This window comes from Malaclemys terrapin, chromosome 8 (assembly GCF_027887155.1).
Source record: "Malaclemys terrapin pileata isolate rMalTer1 chromosome 8, rMalTer1.hap1, whole genome shotgun sequence".
Classification (NCBI taxonomy): domain Eukaryota; kingdom Metazoa; phylum Chordata; order Testudines; family Emydidae; genus Malaclemys; species Malaclemys terrapin.
This window is the reverse complement of record NC_071512.1, coordinates 91,271,725-91,291,413: the sequence shown is the minus strand read 5'-3', so window position 1 is coordinate 91,291,413 and position 19,689 is coordinate 91,271,725. Positions and strand designations below refer to the sequence as shown.

General features: G+C 41.7%; 1 protein-coding gene across 1 annotated transcript in view; it reads left to right on the top strand.

Moving 5' to 3' along the window:
- The window catches only part of SGIP1 (SH3GL interacting endocytic adaptor 1), a 166,518-nt gene that overhangs the window by 45,375 nt on the left and 101,454 nt on the right, over nucleotides 1–19,689 (top strand). Inside the window, exon 2 of the mRNA XM_054037211.1 lies at nucleotides 19,136–19,199. Within this exon, the coding sequence (XP_053893186.1) occupies nucleotides 19,136–19,199 (64 nt within the window). The remainder of the gene's footprint in view (nucleotides 1–19,135; nucleotides 19,200–19,689) is intronic.

Sequence of the window (19,689 nt, the reverse complement as noted above, 5' to 3'; positions counted from 1 at the left end):
GGTTGCCCTCCACCCCAGTTGCAGTTTTAACCTCAGAGGATAGCCAGGGAGAGGGGGCATGATTTAAAAGAGAGAAAGTAGCTCCAGTATCAATGAGGAAGGAGACAGGCAGTCCCTGGACTGAAAGGGTTAGATGAGGCTCTTTGCTGGGAGGGGAGAAAGTGAGGAAGGAGCCGGCTAAAGACATTAAGGAAATAAGACCATCACATTGTTTGCCTTCGCCCCCGGGGTACCGTCATTGAGGAGGCTGAGTTTGCTGCAGCTGCTGCTGTTGCCCGTAGTTGATCCAGGCCTGGGGAACGGGCTGAGCTGGTGGTGCAGGGGTGTATTCGTCCCTGGTGTAAGTATCTGCGGATGCAACTGGACCCTCTGGGCGTCCCCAGGGGCACTCACGCTTAAAGTGACCGGGCTGTCCGCACTGAAAACAATTTCCTGGTGGCTGGGGTTGCCAGGACCCTCTTCCCCGAGCACCCTGAAATCCCCTGCCACGGCCTCTGCCTCGAACACCGCCGTGAAAAGCTAAAGCCATCAACTTATAGTCTTCCTTTTTCTCTTTCTTTTTACTACTTTCCCTTTCTTTCTCCCATGCAAAATCAGCTACGTCCAACACTGAAGTGACTGACTCACCTCCCCAACCAGGGCGAAACTTTAAGAAATAATCCCTTACAGGGGGCACTGACTGATTCACAAAAAACGAAATAAGAGTAGGGTGGTCTGCTTCTCTCTCAGGATCCATCTGAGTGAACATTCGGGCCCCCTCCAATAGCCTCGACCAGAACTTTCTGGGTGGCTCATCAGATTCCTGCCGAATCTGCATGAACTTAGCCTTATTAGGTGAGCGGCGAGCCATTTCTTTGAGTCTCTCTAACAATCGCTCTCGATCTATTCGCAGCTGAGTCAGCCTTGGCTGACTCCAGTCTAGGGGATTCCAGCCAGCAGCTTGATCCCGCCTATCCATCCAAGTCATATTAACCACATCGCTATCCCCCCATGTCCTTTCTGCCATCCACAATCTACTACGTTCTTCTCCAGTCAAAACTCTACTTAACAACTGATCTACATCCGTATAAGTAGGATTATGACTTGAAAACAATCTTTCTAAAAGTTCTGTGATCTTTCGGGGATTTTCCCCAAAGGACCCTGACAACCGTCCCCACTCTTTCAAGTCCCATTCTAGCCATCCTTTATATTCCACAATATTAGTATGTTGTAACTGGCCATCATTGCCCACAAAAGGTTGGTCATGCACCTGTAAAGGCAGTACTCTGCTTTCACCTTTATCACTCACAAAAGGTTTGGCAGAGGCAGCCTCTGGGCTACTCTCAGGGGAGGGGTATGCAGCCTGCTGCATCTGCTTTGTCATTTGCCTAGTAACTCTTCCTCCCGAGGTGTGCCCTTCCATTTCCTCCTCATCCCTCTGCAGAGATTCCGACCTGGAATCCTGCAGATTCCCCTCTGCGCCCTGGAGAGAGTCCCCCTGCGGAGGAATAGGGGCAGGTGCAGTGGGGACCAACTGACGAGTCAAAACACGCCGTGGTTTACACTCTTCATTGAAATAACATGGAGGGGGTTCACTCTCGGGAGAATACCTGACTGCCATAATTTTTAAAGATCTCCACAGCTCTGCTGCTGTGTCCCAACAAAACCAGTAACATAACTGTCCCGGATGGTCTTTTTAGATCTGGCTCCTTACTCCTCTTAAGGCAGCCTGTTCGAAAGAGCCATACGAAGGCCACCTCATCTCCGGGTTGGCCAATACCGCGGTATACCCAGTCCAATTCCTTACACACAGTGTGTACAACTTTCTCCTAGACATTCCTGTCTGTACTGGGAGTTTCCCTTCGTTCCATAACTTATTTACAATCCCCAACGGACTCTCAAGAGGCACACTAGTCCCTTGACCCATGGTGTCTGACAGGAGCCCTCCAACTGGCGTTTACCCTGCTGTCCAGTACACGACCCCTCAATATTGAATTGGCTGGGAGAAATCTCCCGTGGCGCCTGCCAATTCGTATATGAGTGGTCTGACCACTGGACAGAGGCACCGCACCAGAAGGAAATCCCGGACGAGCCCCCAAATTGTTAGGTAAAAAAGCAAGTCCTCACTCACCTCTCCAGCACCCGAGTTCGTGCGGAGTTGGTATGGGCTCACAATCTGTCAGAGACCAGACACCAATTCGTTGATCAACGGGCTCACACTATCCTTAGCTTGAAAGGCTTCAGAGTAAGTGTGGCAAGTTTATTAGGGGTGAGCATCAATATTTATACACAGAAGTAAACAAAGTGATTAACAGATCATAATCGTCATGCATAATCAAACAAGATTCTACAGGATAAAACAGGTTAAAATGTAAATTCAGAAAGAGATAAGGGGAGATGGCTACTTAAGGGGAGGGGGGGTGTCATGAGTAGTTCGCAGGTCAGAGCTTCGGTTAAAAGTTCAGATAGAGACATCAAGTCTGGGTTAAGTTTAAGCTCATCAAAAGTTCAGACTCAAACTTGCAAACCTAGTTTGCCAGGCTTGGAGGCTAGAGCGCAAAAGAAGACTAAACACTTAAAATGTCTCTCAGAGGCGCAAAAGGAGGCTTCACTCATCAGGAACTGCCTGGTGAGACAGACAACCGAGAGTGAGAGACTCTCGGAGGGAATCTAAAGTAGTCAGGCCTTCCCAGATCCAAGGAATGATAAGCCTTAGGGAAAAGCTCAGGGGTGCTGGGACTGGGGGTGTCACAGCACCCCCTGGCTTGAAGTGGTGTCCATCATATACAGGGTTTACAGTTTGGTTCAATGGCTTTCAGCACCCCCACTGTAAAAATTGTTCCAACAGCACTGGAAAAGCTAGATACGCGTACAGTTGTTTTCATTGTTTTTTAAGATCTGTTTTCTCGGAAATGTCACCGTGCCTCAGTGGGTCACAGCTGAAAATACCAGATTCAGGACCAAATGCTGAGAAAAAAGGCAGACTCACCCCCAACTGGTGGTATTCATCATTAGATACGTCAAGCCAGTAACAAAAGTAAACTTCTTTCTTACCACACTACTTAACAGGAAGTCAGAGATGCAGTCTCCTTAGGCATTCCAGCCTTTATCTCACCATCCATGAAAAGCAGTTTAATCATATAGAGGGTCCTTCTACTATCAAGAGATCAGCCACTTAGCCAGGTCAATATAAAACTCAGATCTTACCCTATAATCACGCCGCTGCCAATCCTTTTTAGTAACTAAAAGCTAAAGGTTTATTAACCATTTTTAACTTTTTTTTAATAGATCTTATAAGAACTTTGTAATTTTTGTATGTATATCAGGTTTGTAGCAGTGATGTTATAGACTTGTAGTCTCTCTGGTAACTTCTAAAAGTTTGGAAGGTCCGCAGTCCATAGTTCAATATGTTCCTTTTAGTTGTAAATCCACAGTCTGGAGAATTAGGGCCAGAAAGAGGAAAAATGGAGACATCTCAGAGGTTTTTTATATCCTTTGCCATGTGCCTGGAAATTCACTGGGTCAAACACAGCTCAGAAGCCTCTGTGGAAAATTACTGCTCTAAGATGGAGTACAAGGTCATATGAGCATACCACATGTCTTTACATGCTTTGATGACTCTCAGAGGCAGTCATTGCCCATATCTGTGCTGAGCCATCCACAGGAAGGCTTATCTGGGCAGAATGAGTTTCTCCTATGCCCATGGTTAGAGTGAAGTATTTTTAATGAGCTATCCAGCTTGAATAGTCCATTCACAAGGTGCTGACTAGGCTGGATGTAAACTACCTTGTGGGAGTTACCCCAGGAACAAACACATTTTGAGATACAGGTAAATAGTCAATATTCATAACTTTGGATACAGTGATGCATGGCTTTAAAGAGTATAATCTTATTTAGCACTTCAGAACTTTTTCATGGACCCCTTACATGACATACTTTATACAAGATTTGTTGCAGTTGTCTAACAGTGGCAATATCAATGATATACATGGCCATATTTCAATCCTACAGCATCACAAATGCCTTCACTCTAAGTAAGGAATACTTTAAGGAAGCTGTTTGATCAGTCTGTTAACTACTGTCATTGCTCTCGGAGTGAACAGAATTGCAGGATCTGGACGCAAGTCAGACTTGCTGAGATAAATCACAGTTGATACTAGAGCTGTGCAAATAAGTGCATTTTCAGTTCACTGGCCGAACTGGAAAAGCTCCTCTCAATAAATTAAAACAAAATTTCAGCTCAAATGAATAGTTCTTTTTCAAGGGTTTGACTTTTTTTAAAGTAAATTTGAAGTAAAAAATGTCAAAACAAAACAGATTTTTGGGGAATTGTTTGAGGGTGGGTTTTTTTGTTGTTTTGTTTTTTGAGTTAAATAATTTGGTGAATTCAGTACCAATTTATGAATTGGTTCAGTTGACTTGAATATAAATTTTTTTGGTGAGTTTTTTCTGAAACATTTTATGCTCATACAAAGCACACGGGATCTTTATAGAGGAAGGTAAATACACACAGTGTTTATTGAGAGTACCACAGTTAGCATATGCTTTTTATACACTCTCTCTCTCTCTCTCTCTCTCTCTCTCTCTCTCTCTCTCTCACAGTCCTGCAGTGATGTTTATAGTTACCGGTCCAGAGTCTGGATCAATCTAGTGGCCAGCCAGATTGGTCGCAGAGGGGAGCGGGGTTCTATCGGTCGCGATCCGATGCTCCTGGACTGTGGCAAGACGAACCCAAAGTCCTATGCCAAAGCACCCTGTTCTTATAGGTTTTCTTCTCTGTTGAAGCCTATGGATTTTGCTGTGTCACTTTGTGACCGGTTACTTCTTAATTGGTGTAAACATTCCAATACACCTCCGAGAGGGTCATCCTGTCCTTTGTTCCGATTTAATCAATTGTCTTTAGGGGTGCCAGCCTTTACCTCAGGGTTGTCAATCTGCCCTTCATTATAGATGTGTGTTGATGATTCTTTGATGTCCTTTAAGTTTCTTCAAGTTTCTTCCTTGACTGGCTATAACAATGGCCTTCACACCTTATCTTTTTCTAATGCATACATTCCTCATTCACACAAACAGATTGAGAATACAAACAGTAGAATTTTATATTGAGCAACAGGGTATTGCAAATTAAACCTGTCTAAGTTTTACAATCAATAACCAAGACAATTTACATTGAGACCCAGGCCTTCAATGTTCCTCTAATCTACTTAACATAGACACAATAGAGAATCCTGTCTCTTACTTCCTAATTTGTAATACATATAGGAAACCATAGTAGCTTTATAACTTATTCTAAAACAAAAGGATGACCATAATTATCATAAGGATTGTTCTTGTCTGTCATTCCTTTCTGCTATTCAAAAGGGGTGGCTGACAGGATGAAATTAAATCATACATTAATTCTCATAGTACATTATAAAATCCAGCTCCTATAATTTCACCCAGTTCTTGTTGATGCACAAGGAACTGCAACCCAGGGCCTGGTCTAACAATGGGAGAATCACATGATTCTACCCTGAGAGACAGTTGAATGCTAGAGACCTGAATTCGAGAAAGGAGGCACTCAAAGAGACCAGGTGAGGTCAGAAGTGCAATTAGGCTAGTAACTGTGGCACATGGACTATGCCCATGGCAACATTAAATTGACCTACCTTTGTCACCAACAATTATTTTTGCTACTTAAATAGTAACCCTAATTTAAACAGTTGGGTTAACAAGCTGTGTATGGTTGAAGAACATGTGCATAACTGGAAAATAAACAAAAGCAAGTTCTTTCTCAACCTCAAGCAATGTTTCTTGGAATATCAAAGCCCAAACATAAGCTACAAAATGGAAGATATGAGATGATGGTCACAGGAAAAATAGTGCCAGAAGCTTTAAATGATGTCGGATTAACTTTCTATTAGGCTCAGATAACGCTAGCTGTAACCTTGCTTTCACAAATAAGTATTCTTAGATTTTTTAAAAACATATTTTTTAATTCAAATACTGTAACAAATAAGAAGATACGGATTTTTAAAAAAATATGTACCAGCAGAGAATTAAACCTACTCATGCTAGTGTATCTCAGTACTGCCATTATGGGACTGTTACTGCTCTTAAATTAGCTCTGCTGGAGAGAGAGAATTAAAATCAATGCCCTGTTGCTGGCTTAGTGAAAGTGGTACTTGGTAAAGAAAGGTGAGGAGTATGTGTCTTGCTTTAGACAAATATCACTTTAAAAGTCTGTGTAGCTGAAGTTTTAGTTTCTCTGAACTGGGGAATTCCGCTCCTTGTTTCTCTGTATCAGGATCCCTCCGCTGCCATATAGCCTTCATTCCCTTCTCTTGTGTCCATTTTCTGCCAGCTAAGTGCCTTCCCACTTGCCACCACCCTTTCCTGTCTTAGCAATCAGTTCCTCACCTCTGTCTACAAGCACCTTCCCAGAACTGCAGCATTTCCAGTGCATCAGGGATGTTTTGCCAAACTTATAAAAATGGACACAGCGCGTTGTTATTTTCATTTGATTCATTAAAAGGATGAATTTTTAAGAATCGTTTAACTCTCCAATTCTTCAGCACCTCAAGCAGTTAGGAAATGGGATTGGAGACTTTCAAAATAAAATACAGAATTCTGTTACTGTCCATATATTTCAACCTCTCAAATGATTCTCTCTGTCTCTTCAAAGACAGATATGACATTCTAACAGTTTTCCTCCCACTAAAGCCAGGGCTTGGGTGAGTTAATCTCAGAATATGTAACCTCTATCAGAGAGAAATGGCATCCAAATTGAATCACTATTTTAGCCTTATCATAATGCAGACTCCCATTGCACCTCCTTCATTATATTACTTCTAATTCCCCTGAATTGCAAGTGGGACAGACTGACCCTGTTCACTGGCATTCCTAGGGTTCCCCTTCCCCCCTGACCATATTCCCTGGGACACTTGACAGGAGCAGAAGAGGAGCCTGTGGGCAGCAAATATCTGTAGATGACGTCTCTCCGCTGCGTATTTGTATTTTTCTCCTTTCTGCAATGGTCATTAATGAAAAGAGCTAGTCTTCAGTTTCTCTTGCTACCAGTCTCAAGCATAGTTACTTTACCATAGCTAAAAAGGTTGCTTTTCTGCTGGGAAGGTTTGAACCAAATAACTATGCCAGAAGCAGGTGACAGTTTAGTGCTGCAGCAGAAAACCACATGGCCTGAGGCCTTACCCCAGTCAGGACTAGCTGATTAAGTAACCTCGAAATGAAATAATCAGTAGAATGGAAGGTGAGTATCTTAAAATACCTTCATACTGCTAATCTGTATGATTGCTTTGGCATAGGCTTTGAAAAGGGAGCCTCCTCCGTGCCTGCTGGGCCTGCCTTCAAGACCAGATGTCCTGATTTTATAGGGACAGTCCTGATATTTGGGGCTTATTTCTTATATGGGCACCTATTACCCCTCACCCCCATCCCGATTTTTCACGCTTTCTATCTAGTCACCCTACTTCAAGGTAACCATGCATCAAAATAGATGTCTGTAGCAAAGTGTAAAACGAAAACCCTACATTGTGTGTCATTACAGGTAAGACCTAACTGGGAGGAGGAACTTTTAATGGGTCTTGCATTTCCTATAGAACAAATAAGATGATCTTAATGTCAGGATAAACATTAAATTGTTATGAGGGGAAGGAGGCCTTTAAGGATTTGACAGGAGATTTCAAATTAAAAATAGCTAGTTTGTGACCAGAAATAACATAAAAAGGGGAGGGGGAAAATCAAACCAATATGGATTTGCCTCAGCATGCTGTCTCCTGAGTGGGTTGCCTGTCAAGTAAGGGGGGGACAAGGTATTAAAAGCATGCTATAAAAATAAAGTTTGATTAGAGAACATGCTTCAACAATGGGCATTTCTTCAGGCTGTGAAGACACTGTCTCCAATGCCATTTTCTATTTTAGTCTTTCATTTCATAAATCTTTTTTGCTAACCTTTATCATTTTATGCAGACTTTAGACAGTTAACCCATTATATAACTGAGCAGAACACACTAGGTCAAAATATTTAGTCAAGTCAGTCATTGAGGTCTATCTTGACTAAGAATACAGATCACTTTGCTAAACTTTTTTTTCTTTCCAACCTTTAATGCATAGGGGGTAAAGTTATGCTTGTGCAGTGAGATCCTTGTAGGTCTCATCTAGCTATTCACATACTCTGTTATGAAAGAAGTTGCACTTAAACCAAAAACCAGACACAGTATAAGCAGTGCCTTATACTGAACAAATGTACAAAATCAAGGAAATTGAGTTGAGGTTGCCAAAGCAACTGTAACAGTTTCCTTTATCCAACTGTGCCTGTGCTCGGCATCATACTTGGTGTATGTAAGATCACGCTGACCTGAGAATCTGCAGCCCTACATAATCAAACTCTTATGTAACATAGTCATTACAGAAAGATGCAATAAACATGTCTCGGAATGACTAACCCAGACCCAGAAGTAATTTTCTATGTTTAAAGTACAACTGTAGAGAACAATCACAAAATAAAAGGTCTCCCCATAAATATATAGATTGCATCCCATGTGTTCCTCAACAAAGAGTGGCGGGGGGGGGGGGGGGGGGGGGAGGAGGGAAATGAGCTTTGCAGTGTGCCTATAAAGTTAACAAATCTGGACCTACAGCAGGTGCAGTTTCCAAAACGGATGACCTCTCACAGACAGTCCCCTACCAGCAGCTCCTTCTCCTTTAGATGCGGGGCCAAAATGTTTTGTATTCAGAATAGTTGTAATTATTTGCATAAACAGCAAATATATTAATTCCCCTATAACTTTCTAGTGCTATGTAAAGAGGTGTGTTATGAGAGCCTCTTCTTCCTCTCTTTTTCTGAATAGCTCTCTCATGCCCACGTTCCTACCTCAGGCAAAACCTACAGTGTGTGGTTTCCAGAAGCAGTAAAGAGATTTATTTCCCCTTTCACAGTAGAGAACACATGTCTCAGAAGTTTCACAGTGTAGTAGGGTCATTGGGCATATTCTCAAGCTCTACTGAATTACTCCTCAGAAAGGTGTTCTTCACTATATTGATGTAACTTTAGCGCCCTCGGGGCCAAGATGGAGTCTGCTCTGCAAGCAGCTCTGGCCAAGAGAAGGCATGCGCAGGAATCCAGCAGGAAAAATCCCTTCCACCCCAGGGGCACCTGTTCCAAACCCCCCAGACACACAACCACAGGAAAAGTACAATGGATATAATAAGAAAGGGAAATATTTCTTTACAGAGGGATGAGAGGAGAAAAGCAACAAGGGGAAATATAGGGCGAGCAGTAAAACCAGGTTGCATCCAAACCAAGGCCCCACGGGCCCAGTGGTAGCACAGTCTGGAAGGGCAGACACCGAGCAATGTGTCTGCACACAGAGTTCAGGAGTCCTGAGCAAAGTTCCAGTCCAGTAGTGAGTCTTGGGTGCTCCTGGTCGTCTTCGGCGCCAGTGAACTTTCCCCAACAAACCCCTCCGGTGCCCTCTTCTGCCGCTCTCTGCAAAGCCACACAGAGCGACCACCTCCCTACTTAACTAGCTAGCAGCCTCCCTCCTTGTTCCCAGTGCAGGGTTACAAGCCCTAGTACTCACATCCCCATGCAGCTCTGGGCAGCGGTGATACTGGGTCCAGCTCCGGCCTGTCTTTCTCGGGCAATTCCTCCCTGGCACAGGGCTCTTCCTGGCTCCTGTCCTGGGGTGTACCTGATCGGCCGCCCTGTCCTCCCCAGGCTTCAGGCAGGTTCTCTGCTGCTTCCTTTGCGAGGGCCTGCGGGCTGCTGCCACCTCTCTCCCTCCGAGCTCCAGAGTTCCCCCCCCCCCCCGGAGTTTCCCTCCTTTTTTTCTCACTCTCCCCCCTAGGAAAAAGATTTAAAGGGGCCATGCTCTCTAAACCCCAAAGGGTGAAATGAAGTTCTACTTGCTGGCCTTTCTGTTCTTGTAAACAGATTCCTATTCTATTCATTATTAGTGGTTGTACCTAAAATCATAGAACCACAGGGTTAGAAGGGACCACAAAGGGTCATCTAGTCTAACCCCCCTGGCAATATGCAGGATTTGTTGTGTCTAAACCATCCAAGACCAATGACTATCCAGCCTCCTTTTGAAAACCTCCAGTGAAGGAGCTTCCGCAACCTCCCCAGGCAGTCTTTTCCATTGTCTTACAGTTAGGAAGTTTCCCCTGAGATTTAATCTAAATCTGCTATGCTGTAGTTTGAACCCATTGCCTCTTGTCCTGCCCTCTGCGGCAAGAGAGAACAACTTTTCTCCATTTTTTTTATGGCAGCCTTTCTAGTATTTGAAGACTGCTAGCATGTCCCCCCTTAATCTCCTCTTTTCCAAACTAAACATACCCAGTTCCTTCAGCCTTTGCTCATAGGGCTTGCATTCCATCCCTTTGATTGTCTTTGTCGCTCACCTCTGGATCATTTCCAGTTTCTCTACATCATTTCTATACATTGCTGACTAAAACTGGACACAGTACTCCAGCTGAGGTGTAACCAGTGCTGAATAGAGTGTACTATCACCTCCCATGACTTGCATGCTATGCCTCTGTTATTGCAACCTAAAGTTGCTTTTTTTTTTTTTTTTTTTTTTGCAAAAGCATTGCATTGTTGACACGTGTTGAGGTTATGATCCACCACGACTCCCAGATCCTCTCAGCAGTGCTGCTTGCCAAGCCAGTTATCACCCACATTTGTACATGCGTCTTTGTTGAATTTCATTTCGTCGTCTATAGCCCACTTCTCCAGTTTATTCAGATCCCTTTGAATTTTAGCTGTATCCGCCAAAGTGTTTCCAATCCCCCCGCCAGTTTTGTGTGTCATCTGCAAACCTGATCAGGATGCTCTCTATTCCTACATCCAGGTCATTAATAAAGATGTTAAATAACACCAGACCCAGAACAGATCCCTGTGGAATCCCCCTCCTTCCAATCTGACATCATTCCATTTAATAGTTACTCTTTTTTTTTTTTTCGTTGTTTAACCAATTATGTATCAATTTAATGGTAGTTGTGCAAGCCTGCATTTCTCCAGCTTACTTATCAGAATGTCATGTGGGACTGTGTCAAAACTCTTGCTGAAGTCCAGGTATATTATGTCTACTGCATTCCCCATCCACCAAATCAGTTACTCTGTCAAAGAAGGAAATGAAGCTGGTTTGGCATGATTTATTCTTAGTAAATTCATGCTGACTACTTAGTGCACTGTTGGAGACGTGGATTCAAAACCTGATATGGGGGGGGGTTGTTTTCTTTATTAAAAAAAAAATCATACCATGTTTAGTATCATAGTACCTATTGTTGCTGCTTTTGTTTCACAAAATGACTACAAAATATTTTATTTACCCCATAGGGTAACTTAATAAAATCAGGGTTCCAGTGTCGTCCTTATGTGCTAAGCAACTGTCTCAATGGGGCCCCAGCACAAGTCCCCTCTCTCACACAGAAATATTGAAGGACTTTATGGAACAAATAAAGCCTTGCCTTGTGCCCTGAAGGTTGACAGACTCATTCTGTTGGATTAGAAGGTGCAAATTCCATAGATGTGATCCTTCAGTTTAAGAAGTCCTGCCATGTGGGCATCAGCAGCAAAAGGCCCTGAGCACATCTTAACTTTCATGGTGGGGCACTAAGGATAAGGCAGTCTCTCAAATACCTGGCAAAATCCATGTTCCATTGAGTCAACTTCCACAGACTTCTGTAGGTGCCAGGATTTCAACCCCAAGTTCTAGACCTTTCAAGTTAGTACAAAACTTAGTAGCTCATATAGGTGTGGTAAATGCTGTTTCCTGTAATTGGTAATGATGCTGTGTTTTTAAAATGTTGAAACTGGGCTGATTTTTATACCACTGCGGTTCTTGAAATCTGTCACCGAGAGGGTACTGAGGGCTGGACTACACTGGGGGGGGGGGAGGGGAAATCGATCCAAGATACGCAACCAGCTACGTGAATAGCGTAGCTGAAGTCGAAGTATCTTGGATCGAATTACCTGGGGTTCAGACGGCGCGGGATCGACGGCCGTGGCTCCCCCGTCGACTGTGCTACTGCATGTGATGCTAGCCCATGTGATTTTGACATTATGCAGAGAAAACTAGTGTTTAGACATACTTACTGAAACTTGTAACAGAAACTATCAACAAGTGCAGAATGTCAGGGAATATTGAAATGAATTGCAACTCAAGGACACATTCAAAGTAAGCAGTGTAGCGAAAAATAAAGCATCAATCATGAGAGTTGAAAACGAGCACTTTGGCTTGCAGAATGAACATAATAAAAGCATTCCTTGGCTGGCGCTGTGTGTCGTCCTCTGCACTAATTTTGTCATTTGAAATATGTAAAGATTAGATAAATTGAATTTACTTCTGCAGAATCATTGTCAGGCCTTTCCTTACAGAAGAACATTATGTGACACACAAAGAATATTTGAGAACTGGATATGAAGAAAACGGTATCAAGAAGGGTAAATAAGATGCTAGAGTCTTTGGCTATCTGATGGTAGCCAGGAGAAAAACATTTCATACAAAGAAAAGAGCAAGTGGAATTTTACTAAGGGTTGGGATTTCTCCTGCATGCCGTTCACATCAATATCTGCACAAAACGACCTGACCAACAGCCATTTTTTAGTTCTCGGTTTTGTCAGCTATAACATTATTCTTAATTCTCATATGTAAAATACCACAAATATGCACAGTGTTTTACAATAGAGACTAAAAGAAAATTTTCATGCCTCAAAGGGGAGTTAGTGTAGTGGACTTTACCAAGGTTGAGGGGGGAGGGGAAAAAAGAGAGGGAGCGTGCCTAAAGTTAGGCTCCTAGATCTGTAGTCAGGCATATAAATACGTGGCCAGGTTTTCAAGGGGAACTGTAGGGTGCTCAGCATTTTTGAAATCTGGCCTCATATTTATATGCCTGAATATGGAATTAGGAGCCTACATTTTGGCTCTGATTTTTGAAAATCTTAGCCTATTCATCTAAGAGACCTGACAGTAGTATGGAATAGGAAGTACAACTGGCTGTGTGTTCAGTTATGGCACATGTAGTATGGGCTGTGACTTTACGACAGTTCTGGTCTGTTTGTTGGAACCTGGGTTGTGCCTCCTTGTGTATGCTAGGGTTGCCACCTCTGAGATTCAAATAACCGGGACATCTAGGTCAATCCTGAGCCCATAAAACTGGACAGCTGGCAGTGTATACTGTAGCATCCTTACAGATTTCCCAGGACAGCTACCTCAAAAAAGGGATGATCCTGGGAAAACCTGGATAGGTGGCAACCCTCATGTGGGTTTATGTTACCTCAATGTCTGGTAAAGCTCTCAATACAAAGTCAGCAACATTTATTGGAATAATCCTGTAGTTATGGCACAGGACTGGAATCGCGAGATGTCCATTAAATTTCCAGCTCTGCCACAGATTTCCTGTGTGATCTTGGGCAAGTCATTTGAACTGTGTAACAGTTTATCTTCTGTAAAATGAGTATAATAGTTGTATACCTCACAGGAATACTGAGAGGTGCTTGGATACTAATTATTACAGAGAGTCTCATAAGTACCTAAACAAGTTGACCGTCTGAGTGAAGACATGAGGAGGAAGGGTGGTGAATATTGGTGTAAGGATAGAAAAGACAAGAGTTTACAGCAATAGGATTGTGCGATTGCTTAAGCTGGTAATAATGCCATTAAGAGTCATATATGATTAACTTTTTTGTTAATTAATTTTGAAGTCCTCTATTCTTTTGTGTACATGATTCTGCATATTCATTAATGACTGATTTATTTTTGCTGAAAATGTTTCAGGACTATTTTAATACCCAGCAAAGCGGGGTATAATTATGTCCCCATTCATTATGTTCTGTTGGATTTACCTTCAGTTACTCAGTTCCCAAAGGTGATCATTATCATGTCATTTCCTATTTACTGGCAATAGTATTTTTATATTCCTGTATGCTGATGGGAATGAATTAGTGTTGAATAGCATTCTGCTACAGTGGTGTCCAAACATTTTTCATAATGTCAACCTAATTTTCTCTGAGGCAATCTCTGTATCAACACATGCCCTCCTATTTGCCATCCCATAACATTATTGTGCAACTATAGCAATTACTTTAGAAAAGTAAAGTTAGGGGGAAGCAGAGAATATATTTTTACCTGTATTTTAAGGCATCTTAGGAGCTGGAAGTAAGGAGGAAGAGCTAACTTCATGTGACCAACTGCCTCTCCTTTTGACTACAGTTTGTGAATCTCTGCTCTTCTCCATACTGATTAACTCTAATGCATGTATGCACTATGTACGATACTACAGACAATACCCCAGTTATGTAATTGTCTAAAATTGTTACTATACGAATAAAAATAAATATGCAATTTCCCTATTATATCTTAGTAAAATATAACTAGTACTTAATTAGTGGAATACCCAGCATTTCAGTCTTTCCTGATTAAAAATACCAGTCCTCAATGAATGTTTCCATGCTAACACATTGTATTATCCTAAAATAAATGTGTTTGTTTTGAATTAATGTAGTGAAACGTTTGAATTTAATTCCTGAATCTTTGAAAAAAATCTGCTTTTAAAAAAGAATCTATTATGAAAACTGGTGGAGAATTTTGACTGAAATGAACATTTATTGAAAACAAAAACATTATTTTTGTTTCCCACTAAAAGTCAAATATATACCTGATATACTCTTGATTTAATTGGTGTTAGCAACTGTAAATAATAAAAGGAAAAAGGGAATTGGTATAGGGATCAGTTTTCAAAACAATTAACCTCTATACTGCGCTGTTTTACACACTTAAGGGTATGGATAATTTTCATACAAGGATATGTGTTGTCTCCACATCTAAGCCAGCATAGGTATATTGGAGCATGGTTTGATAGTGTTCCTTGTAGAAAAGAAACTGGTCTGTTAGGATGATTCTTTTTGCTGCTACAGGATCTAGGCAAAACCTTATAATTCACTAGCTCACTAACTAACTAAACTCAGTTTGTGCTGTCTGGAGTCACCAAACAAGGTCTCTGATTGTGGCATAGACCATGACCACTGATTGCACTACACAGGTTTGACCAACAATGTACTTCATCAGAGCCTGAATGATACACAGATTGTGACTTCCAGCTGAGACCAGATTTAACACAGGTCAGGCTCATCTGGCCAAGGAGAAGGATCTCCTTGGCCCAACTAGTAGATCAGCTAATTTTGAACCTGACCTAATGCAGGAGTGTGCAGGATAACATACATACAGGGAGTGCAGCTGCCAGATGGGGGATTCAGCTAATTGGCAGTCTGCTTTAGTACCTAGCCATCACTTTAAAAGCTGCTGCCTGAAGATTAAAATGGTCTCAGGAAGTGTCAAGTCTGTCATTGCCCAAGGATGGAATTTCATTACTTAGAATTTTTTTTAAGAAGTGTTTGGGACTGGGACAGCTCATTAAAATACGTTTATGATGCCAGGACTTCCTTTGTGAAAGGCAGGGAAGCATTTCAATATTAGATAGTAGAAGCAGGGTAGATTCCCAGGTGAAAAGATAGTCCTGCAGTGCTGAATGCCTTTTTCAACTTGCATAGAGAGGCCCATTGGGAATAGACTGTCACCAGTGACCTAGCAGAGGCTGGCATGGCATCAGGACTGCCCAAGCCATGAGTTATAAACCCCTGAAACTTATTTTCAGCCTGAAATGCCACCAAATCTATTCCCAGTGCACTTCTGCAACATGATCATTACAGCAAAAGAGTAAGAAATTCACAGGAAAATACTCCAAGGCGGTGATATCACAGCTGTCATTTTGTAGAACGTTGCTTGTGCTGTCACCAGGCACGTTATCCCCTTTCTCCTAACAACAAAAATAATCCACGTCAGCAGAGTTGTCAGTTATTGCCTTTAACTGGTCTGAAACACCCAGTCACAGATCAAGTTAGTCTTCTGCCCTTGCTGCTTTTGTGATGTCTGATACCACTCTGCATAACGCTACTGGGCAAAGGGCATAGACTGAATCTTTAAATACTAAATAGGTGTAAAGCGATTTAATGTCCCATAAAAGAGAAGTATCAGTACAAAAGTTGACTAAGCACTACTAGTTGCTCTAGGGTTTTTTTAGTGCCAAATACAAATTTGGCTAAGAGTGGAACATCACTGTATAGCATTAGTATCTTGGAATTGGAACTGGGATGCCATACATGTGTGATACCTTTAAAGGTAAGTCCAACATGAGTGATGTGGAAGAAACATCGGTTTTAGCCTGATGATCTTAGAGAAAATATTCAGGAACAGTACATCCTTCCATGAAGATTACCCCTGTAATGCTGAAGAGGTCAGTATTTGCATGGATTAGCTATTTTGTAATTCCTGACTGGTGTATTAAAGCAGCCACTGAGGCGCTTTATTTCTGCATTTAAACTTCCAAACTAACGTTTATCTTGTGAATCAGGCTTGAAATTCTTTGTTCAGGACTGAGTCTGGCTTTAGGATGTTTCAGGCCTCCAGTGAAGTTATTTTTTGGGGAGGTGAGGCTGTCCGTCAGTTTCTTTACACCCTTTCTTCTCTGGAGTTGGTACATGTATTATGATCCTAAGCTAATGAAGCAACTCATCATTGTGCTGAGACATCCCACATACTTGGTGATGCTCTCTATCTTGAGGGTGGCCCTCTGCCCACAACTACAGGTTTTGCAGGTCCCAAAATCTTGCTCCATTCACGATGGTTAATTCCCTGTGCTCCTCATCATACCTTCTTTTAGGCTTTGTGTTCTAATCCCCATCACTATTAACGCTATACTGATAGGTCAAGTTTCTTGATATAAAATAGAATATAAAACTTTTTGATTGTATAAGTATTCGTTTTAGTCTTCCCAGGCCCCTGGAGACTTCTGATACACATTGGGTATGTTCAGTCATACATATCACATGTGTTAGTATTAGCACTCAAGGACACTAATTTAATTCACATATTAGTAATATGCAGCTAGATTCAAAAGAACACAGTACATTGGGTGCTGAGATCTTCTGAAAATCGATCCAGAAGTGTTGTCATGGGAACTGCTGGGTGTTAGTACTTTTGAAAATCTGGGCCATAAAACTATAGAAGAGGCGTTTCAGATAACCATCTTTTTAGATGTGGTCTTTGCTGACCGCCTCTCACCCCATCAATGGCCTGTTTGCTAATGCAACTACAGTGACTTTTCTGTAAAAGTAACAGTAGGTAGGTATTTAGGTATCCTAACTCTTTAATTTAGTGTGTTTCATCTTCTTTAAAACAATAATTTGGACTATCGCCCGTTTTGATCTTTTCTTCTCTTCCCATCCATTCTCTTCCCTTTACCTGCACGTGCTTCCCTATTCCATAATCACTGGTTCCCTTTTCATGCTGCCTGTTTTTTTTTTTTTCTCTCCTGCTGCTCCTTTTGTTGGTGGGCTCTGGTCCTCCTTGTGACTCCTGGCTCCTGTACCTCTAGGACTCTTGATCATGGATGGGACCTCCAGTCATGCTGGTGGAATGGTGGCTCAGAGTACAAATTCCTGTAAAAAAAGGAGAGTAGTTGGCACTAAATGACATACCACTAAGTAAGGATACACTTAGCCAAATCCTGAAGTCATTAGGGTATCTATGACCACGCTTCACAGCTGCTATTATTTTTAGTACTTGGAATGGGCTGTTTATATTTTGGAAAGATTGCCATTCGTTTGTCTTAAGGTAAAGATTACCATCAGAGCGGAAATACTGAATGGCTCTTGTTTTGAATGACAGAGACTAAGATGTGTGCCGTAATCTAGATTCCAGAAGGGAGCCTGGCATGAAGATGTTTGAATACATGAGAGGTGTTTTACTTAGTTAGATAGGAAGGACCACTTGAGGTGTGAGTTTCTCTGCAACAGGTTTGACTAGCATTTCAGTGCTCCAAACAAGCACTTGTAACTGCTTTCTCTGCTTCACCCCTCAATCCTCTGGTAGCAGTTGCTGTTACAGCACCCTTTTTCCAGCAAGATGAGCAGATTGCACAGGCACTGTTTTGTAGATAAGCCATCAGGGAATATTCAAGAAGCAAGGTGAAGGAGCACTTTGTGTCTAAGGGGGGAATGAAGGGTATCATTGTAGCAACAGAAGTCAGAGTACAAGAGGGTCGAAATTACTCCCTATCTAAAGTATCCTTAATACAATGTGGCAGGTTGGATACGCAAACTTTGTTTTTTGGTTGTTTTCTTTGATGGCTAATTTACATTCCATAATACTTATAATACAAGTATCTACTGTGCTTAATTTGTGCCAGGGCTTGCAAGGGCTGAGCCCCGACACCTCTAGGCTTGGCAGTTCATAGCCCTGGCACCTCTGGGCTTCCTGCATCAGTTATGAATGTAAAAAAAATTATTTGAGCCCCGGCATCTCTATCATTACAAATTAAGCACTGACCATACAGAATGATATATAGTATATTGATCTATTGGCAAGGCTGAAATGGTAATTGTGTATGGATGTTTTTGCTTCCATGTGGCTTAAAAAAAAAAAAAGCAGACCCACCCCCACACACCCCCTTCCACACACATACACATGTATAAAATGTTACTACGGATATATGAAAAGCATGATGTTGGTAGAAGTATTGTGTGCTCTTCTGAACTTTTGACACAAGCTAGTTTGTAAGCTAGTTTGAGCATTTTACTTCTTAAAATGTATTTCAGTGGTCTAATAATCAGTCGTGGTGTACTGCATTTTTTAATGAAATTCTGTCTTAATACCAAAAATTAATATGGATAATTAAAACTGTTGACCAAAATTACTGAGTGACGTGATGTTCAATAAATATGGAGTAAAGTAATAGATATTTTTAGATGAACTGGTAAAAGGTATGAGAGTACACATCTACCCCGATATAACGTGACCCGATAGAACACGAATTCGGATATAACGCAGTAAAGCAGTGCTCGGGGGAGGGGAGGCTGCGCACTCTGGTGGATCAGAGCAAGTTCGATATAATGCGGTTTCACCTATAATGTGGTAAAATTTTTTTTGGCTCACGAGGACAGAGTTATATAGGGGTAGAGGTGTATGTATTAGCCGTAAAACCCTATCTGTTTTTAATTACAGCTACTAATGGAGCATGTGACCTTTATTTTAGCTTTATTTATTTGACCACGATATTAATATCTCCCTCTGAGTCATCTTCATTTTGTTCACAGGATTGAAAAAACGTACAAGGAAGGCCTTTGGAATACGGAAGAAGGAAAAGGACACTGATTCCACGTAAGTCTGCAATACAAGTTCATGTATTTGTGAATGACTGAAATGTTTATACCAGGACATTGTAGAAGTGCAATATACACTTGACATATGTTGTATACGTTACTATTCAAAACTGTCACTGCCGTATTCAACAATACATTTTAAAATATTTCCCTTAGCTAAAGGACAATGTTGGCATAAGAACAAATGGGTATAATCTGGCCATGAATAAATTTAGGCTGGAAATCCAAAAGAAGGTTTGAGGGTCCAGAACAGCCTTTCACTAGGAATAGTGGGGTAAAGCAACGTAACTTACTTGAAGGTGGACCTGGACAAATTTATGAACAAGGATTATAGGGCAGGATTGCCTGCAGTAGCATGAGACTCAAGGAACCAGGGGATCCATTCTAATCCTGTGTCCTATGTTCATATTAATCTAGTAGCCAAATGAATGTGATGCTTGTTTTCATCTAATGTTGTAGGGACAATTTAGTTTCAGGCACGTTTCCCG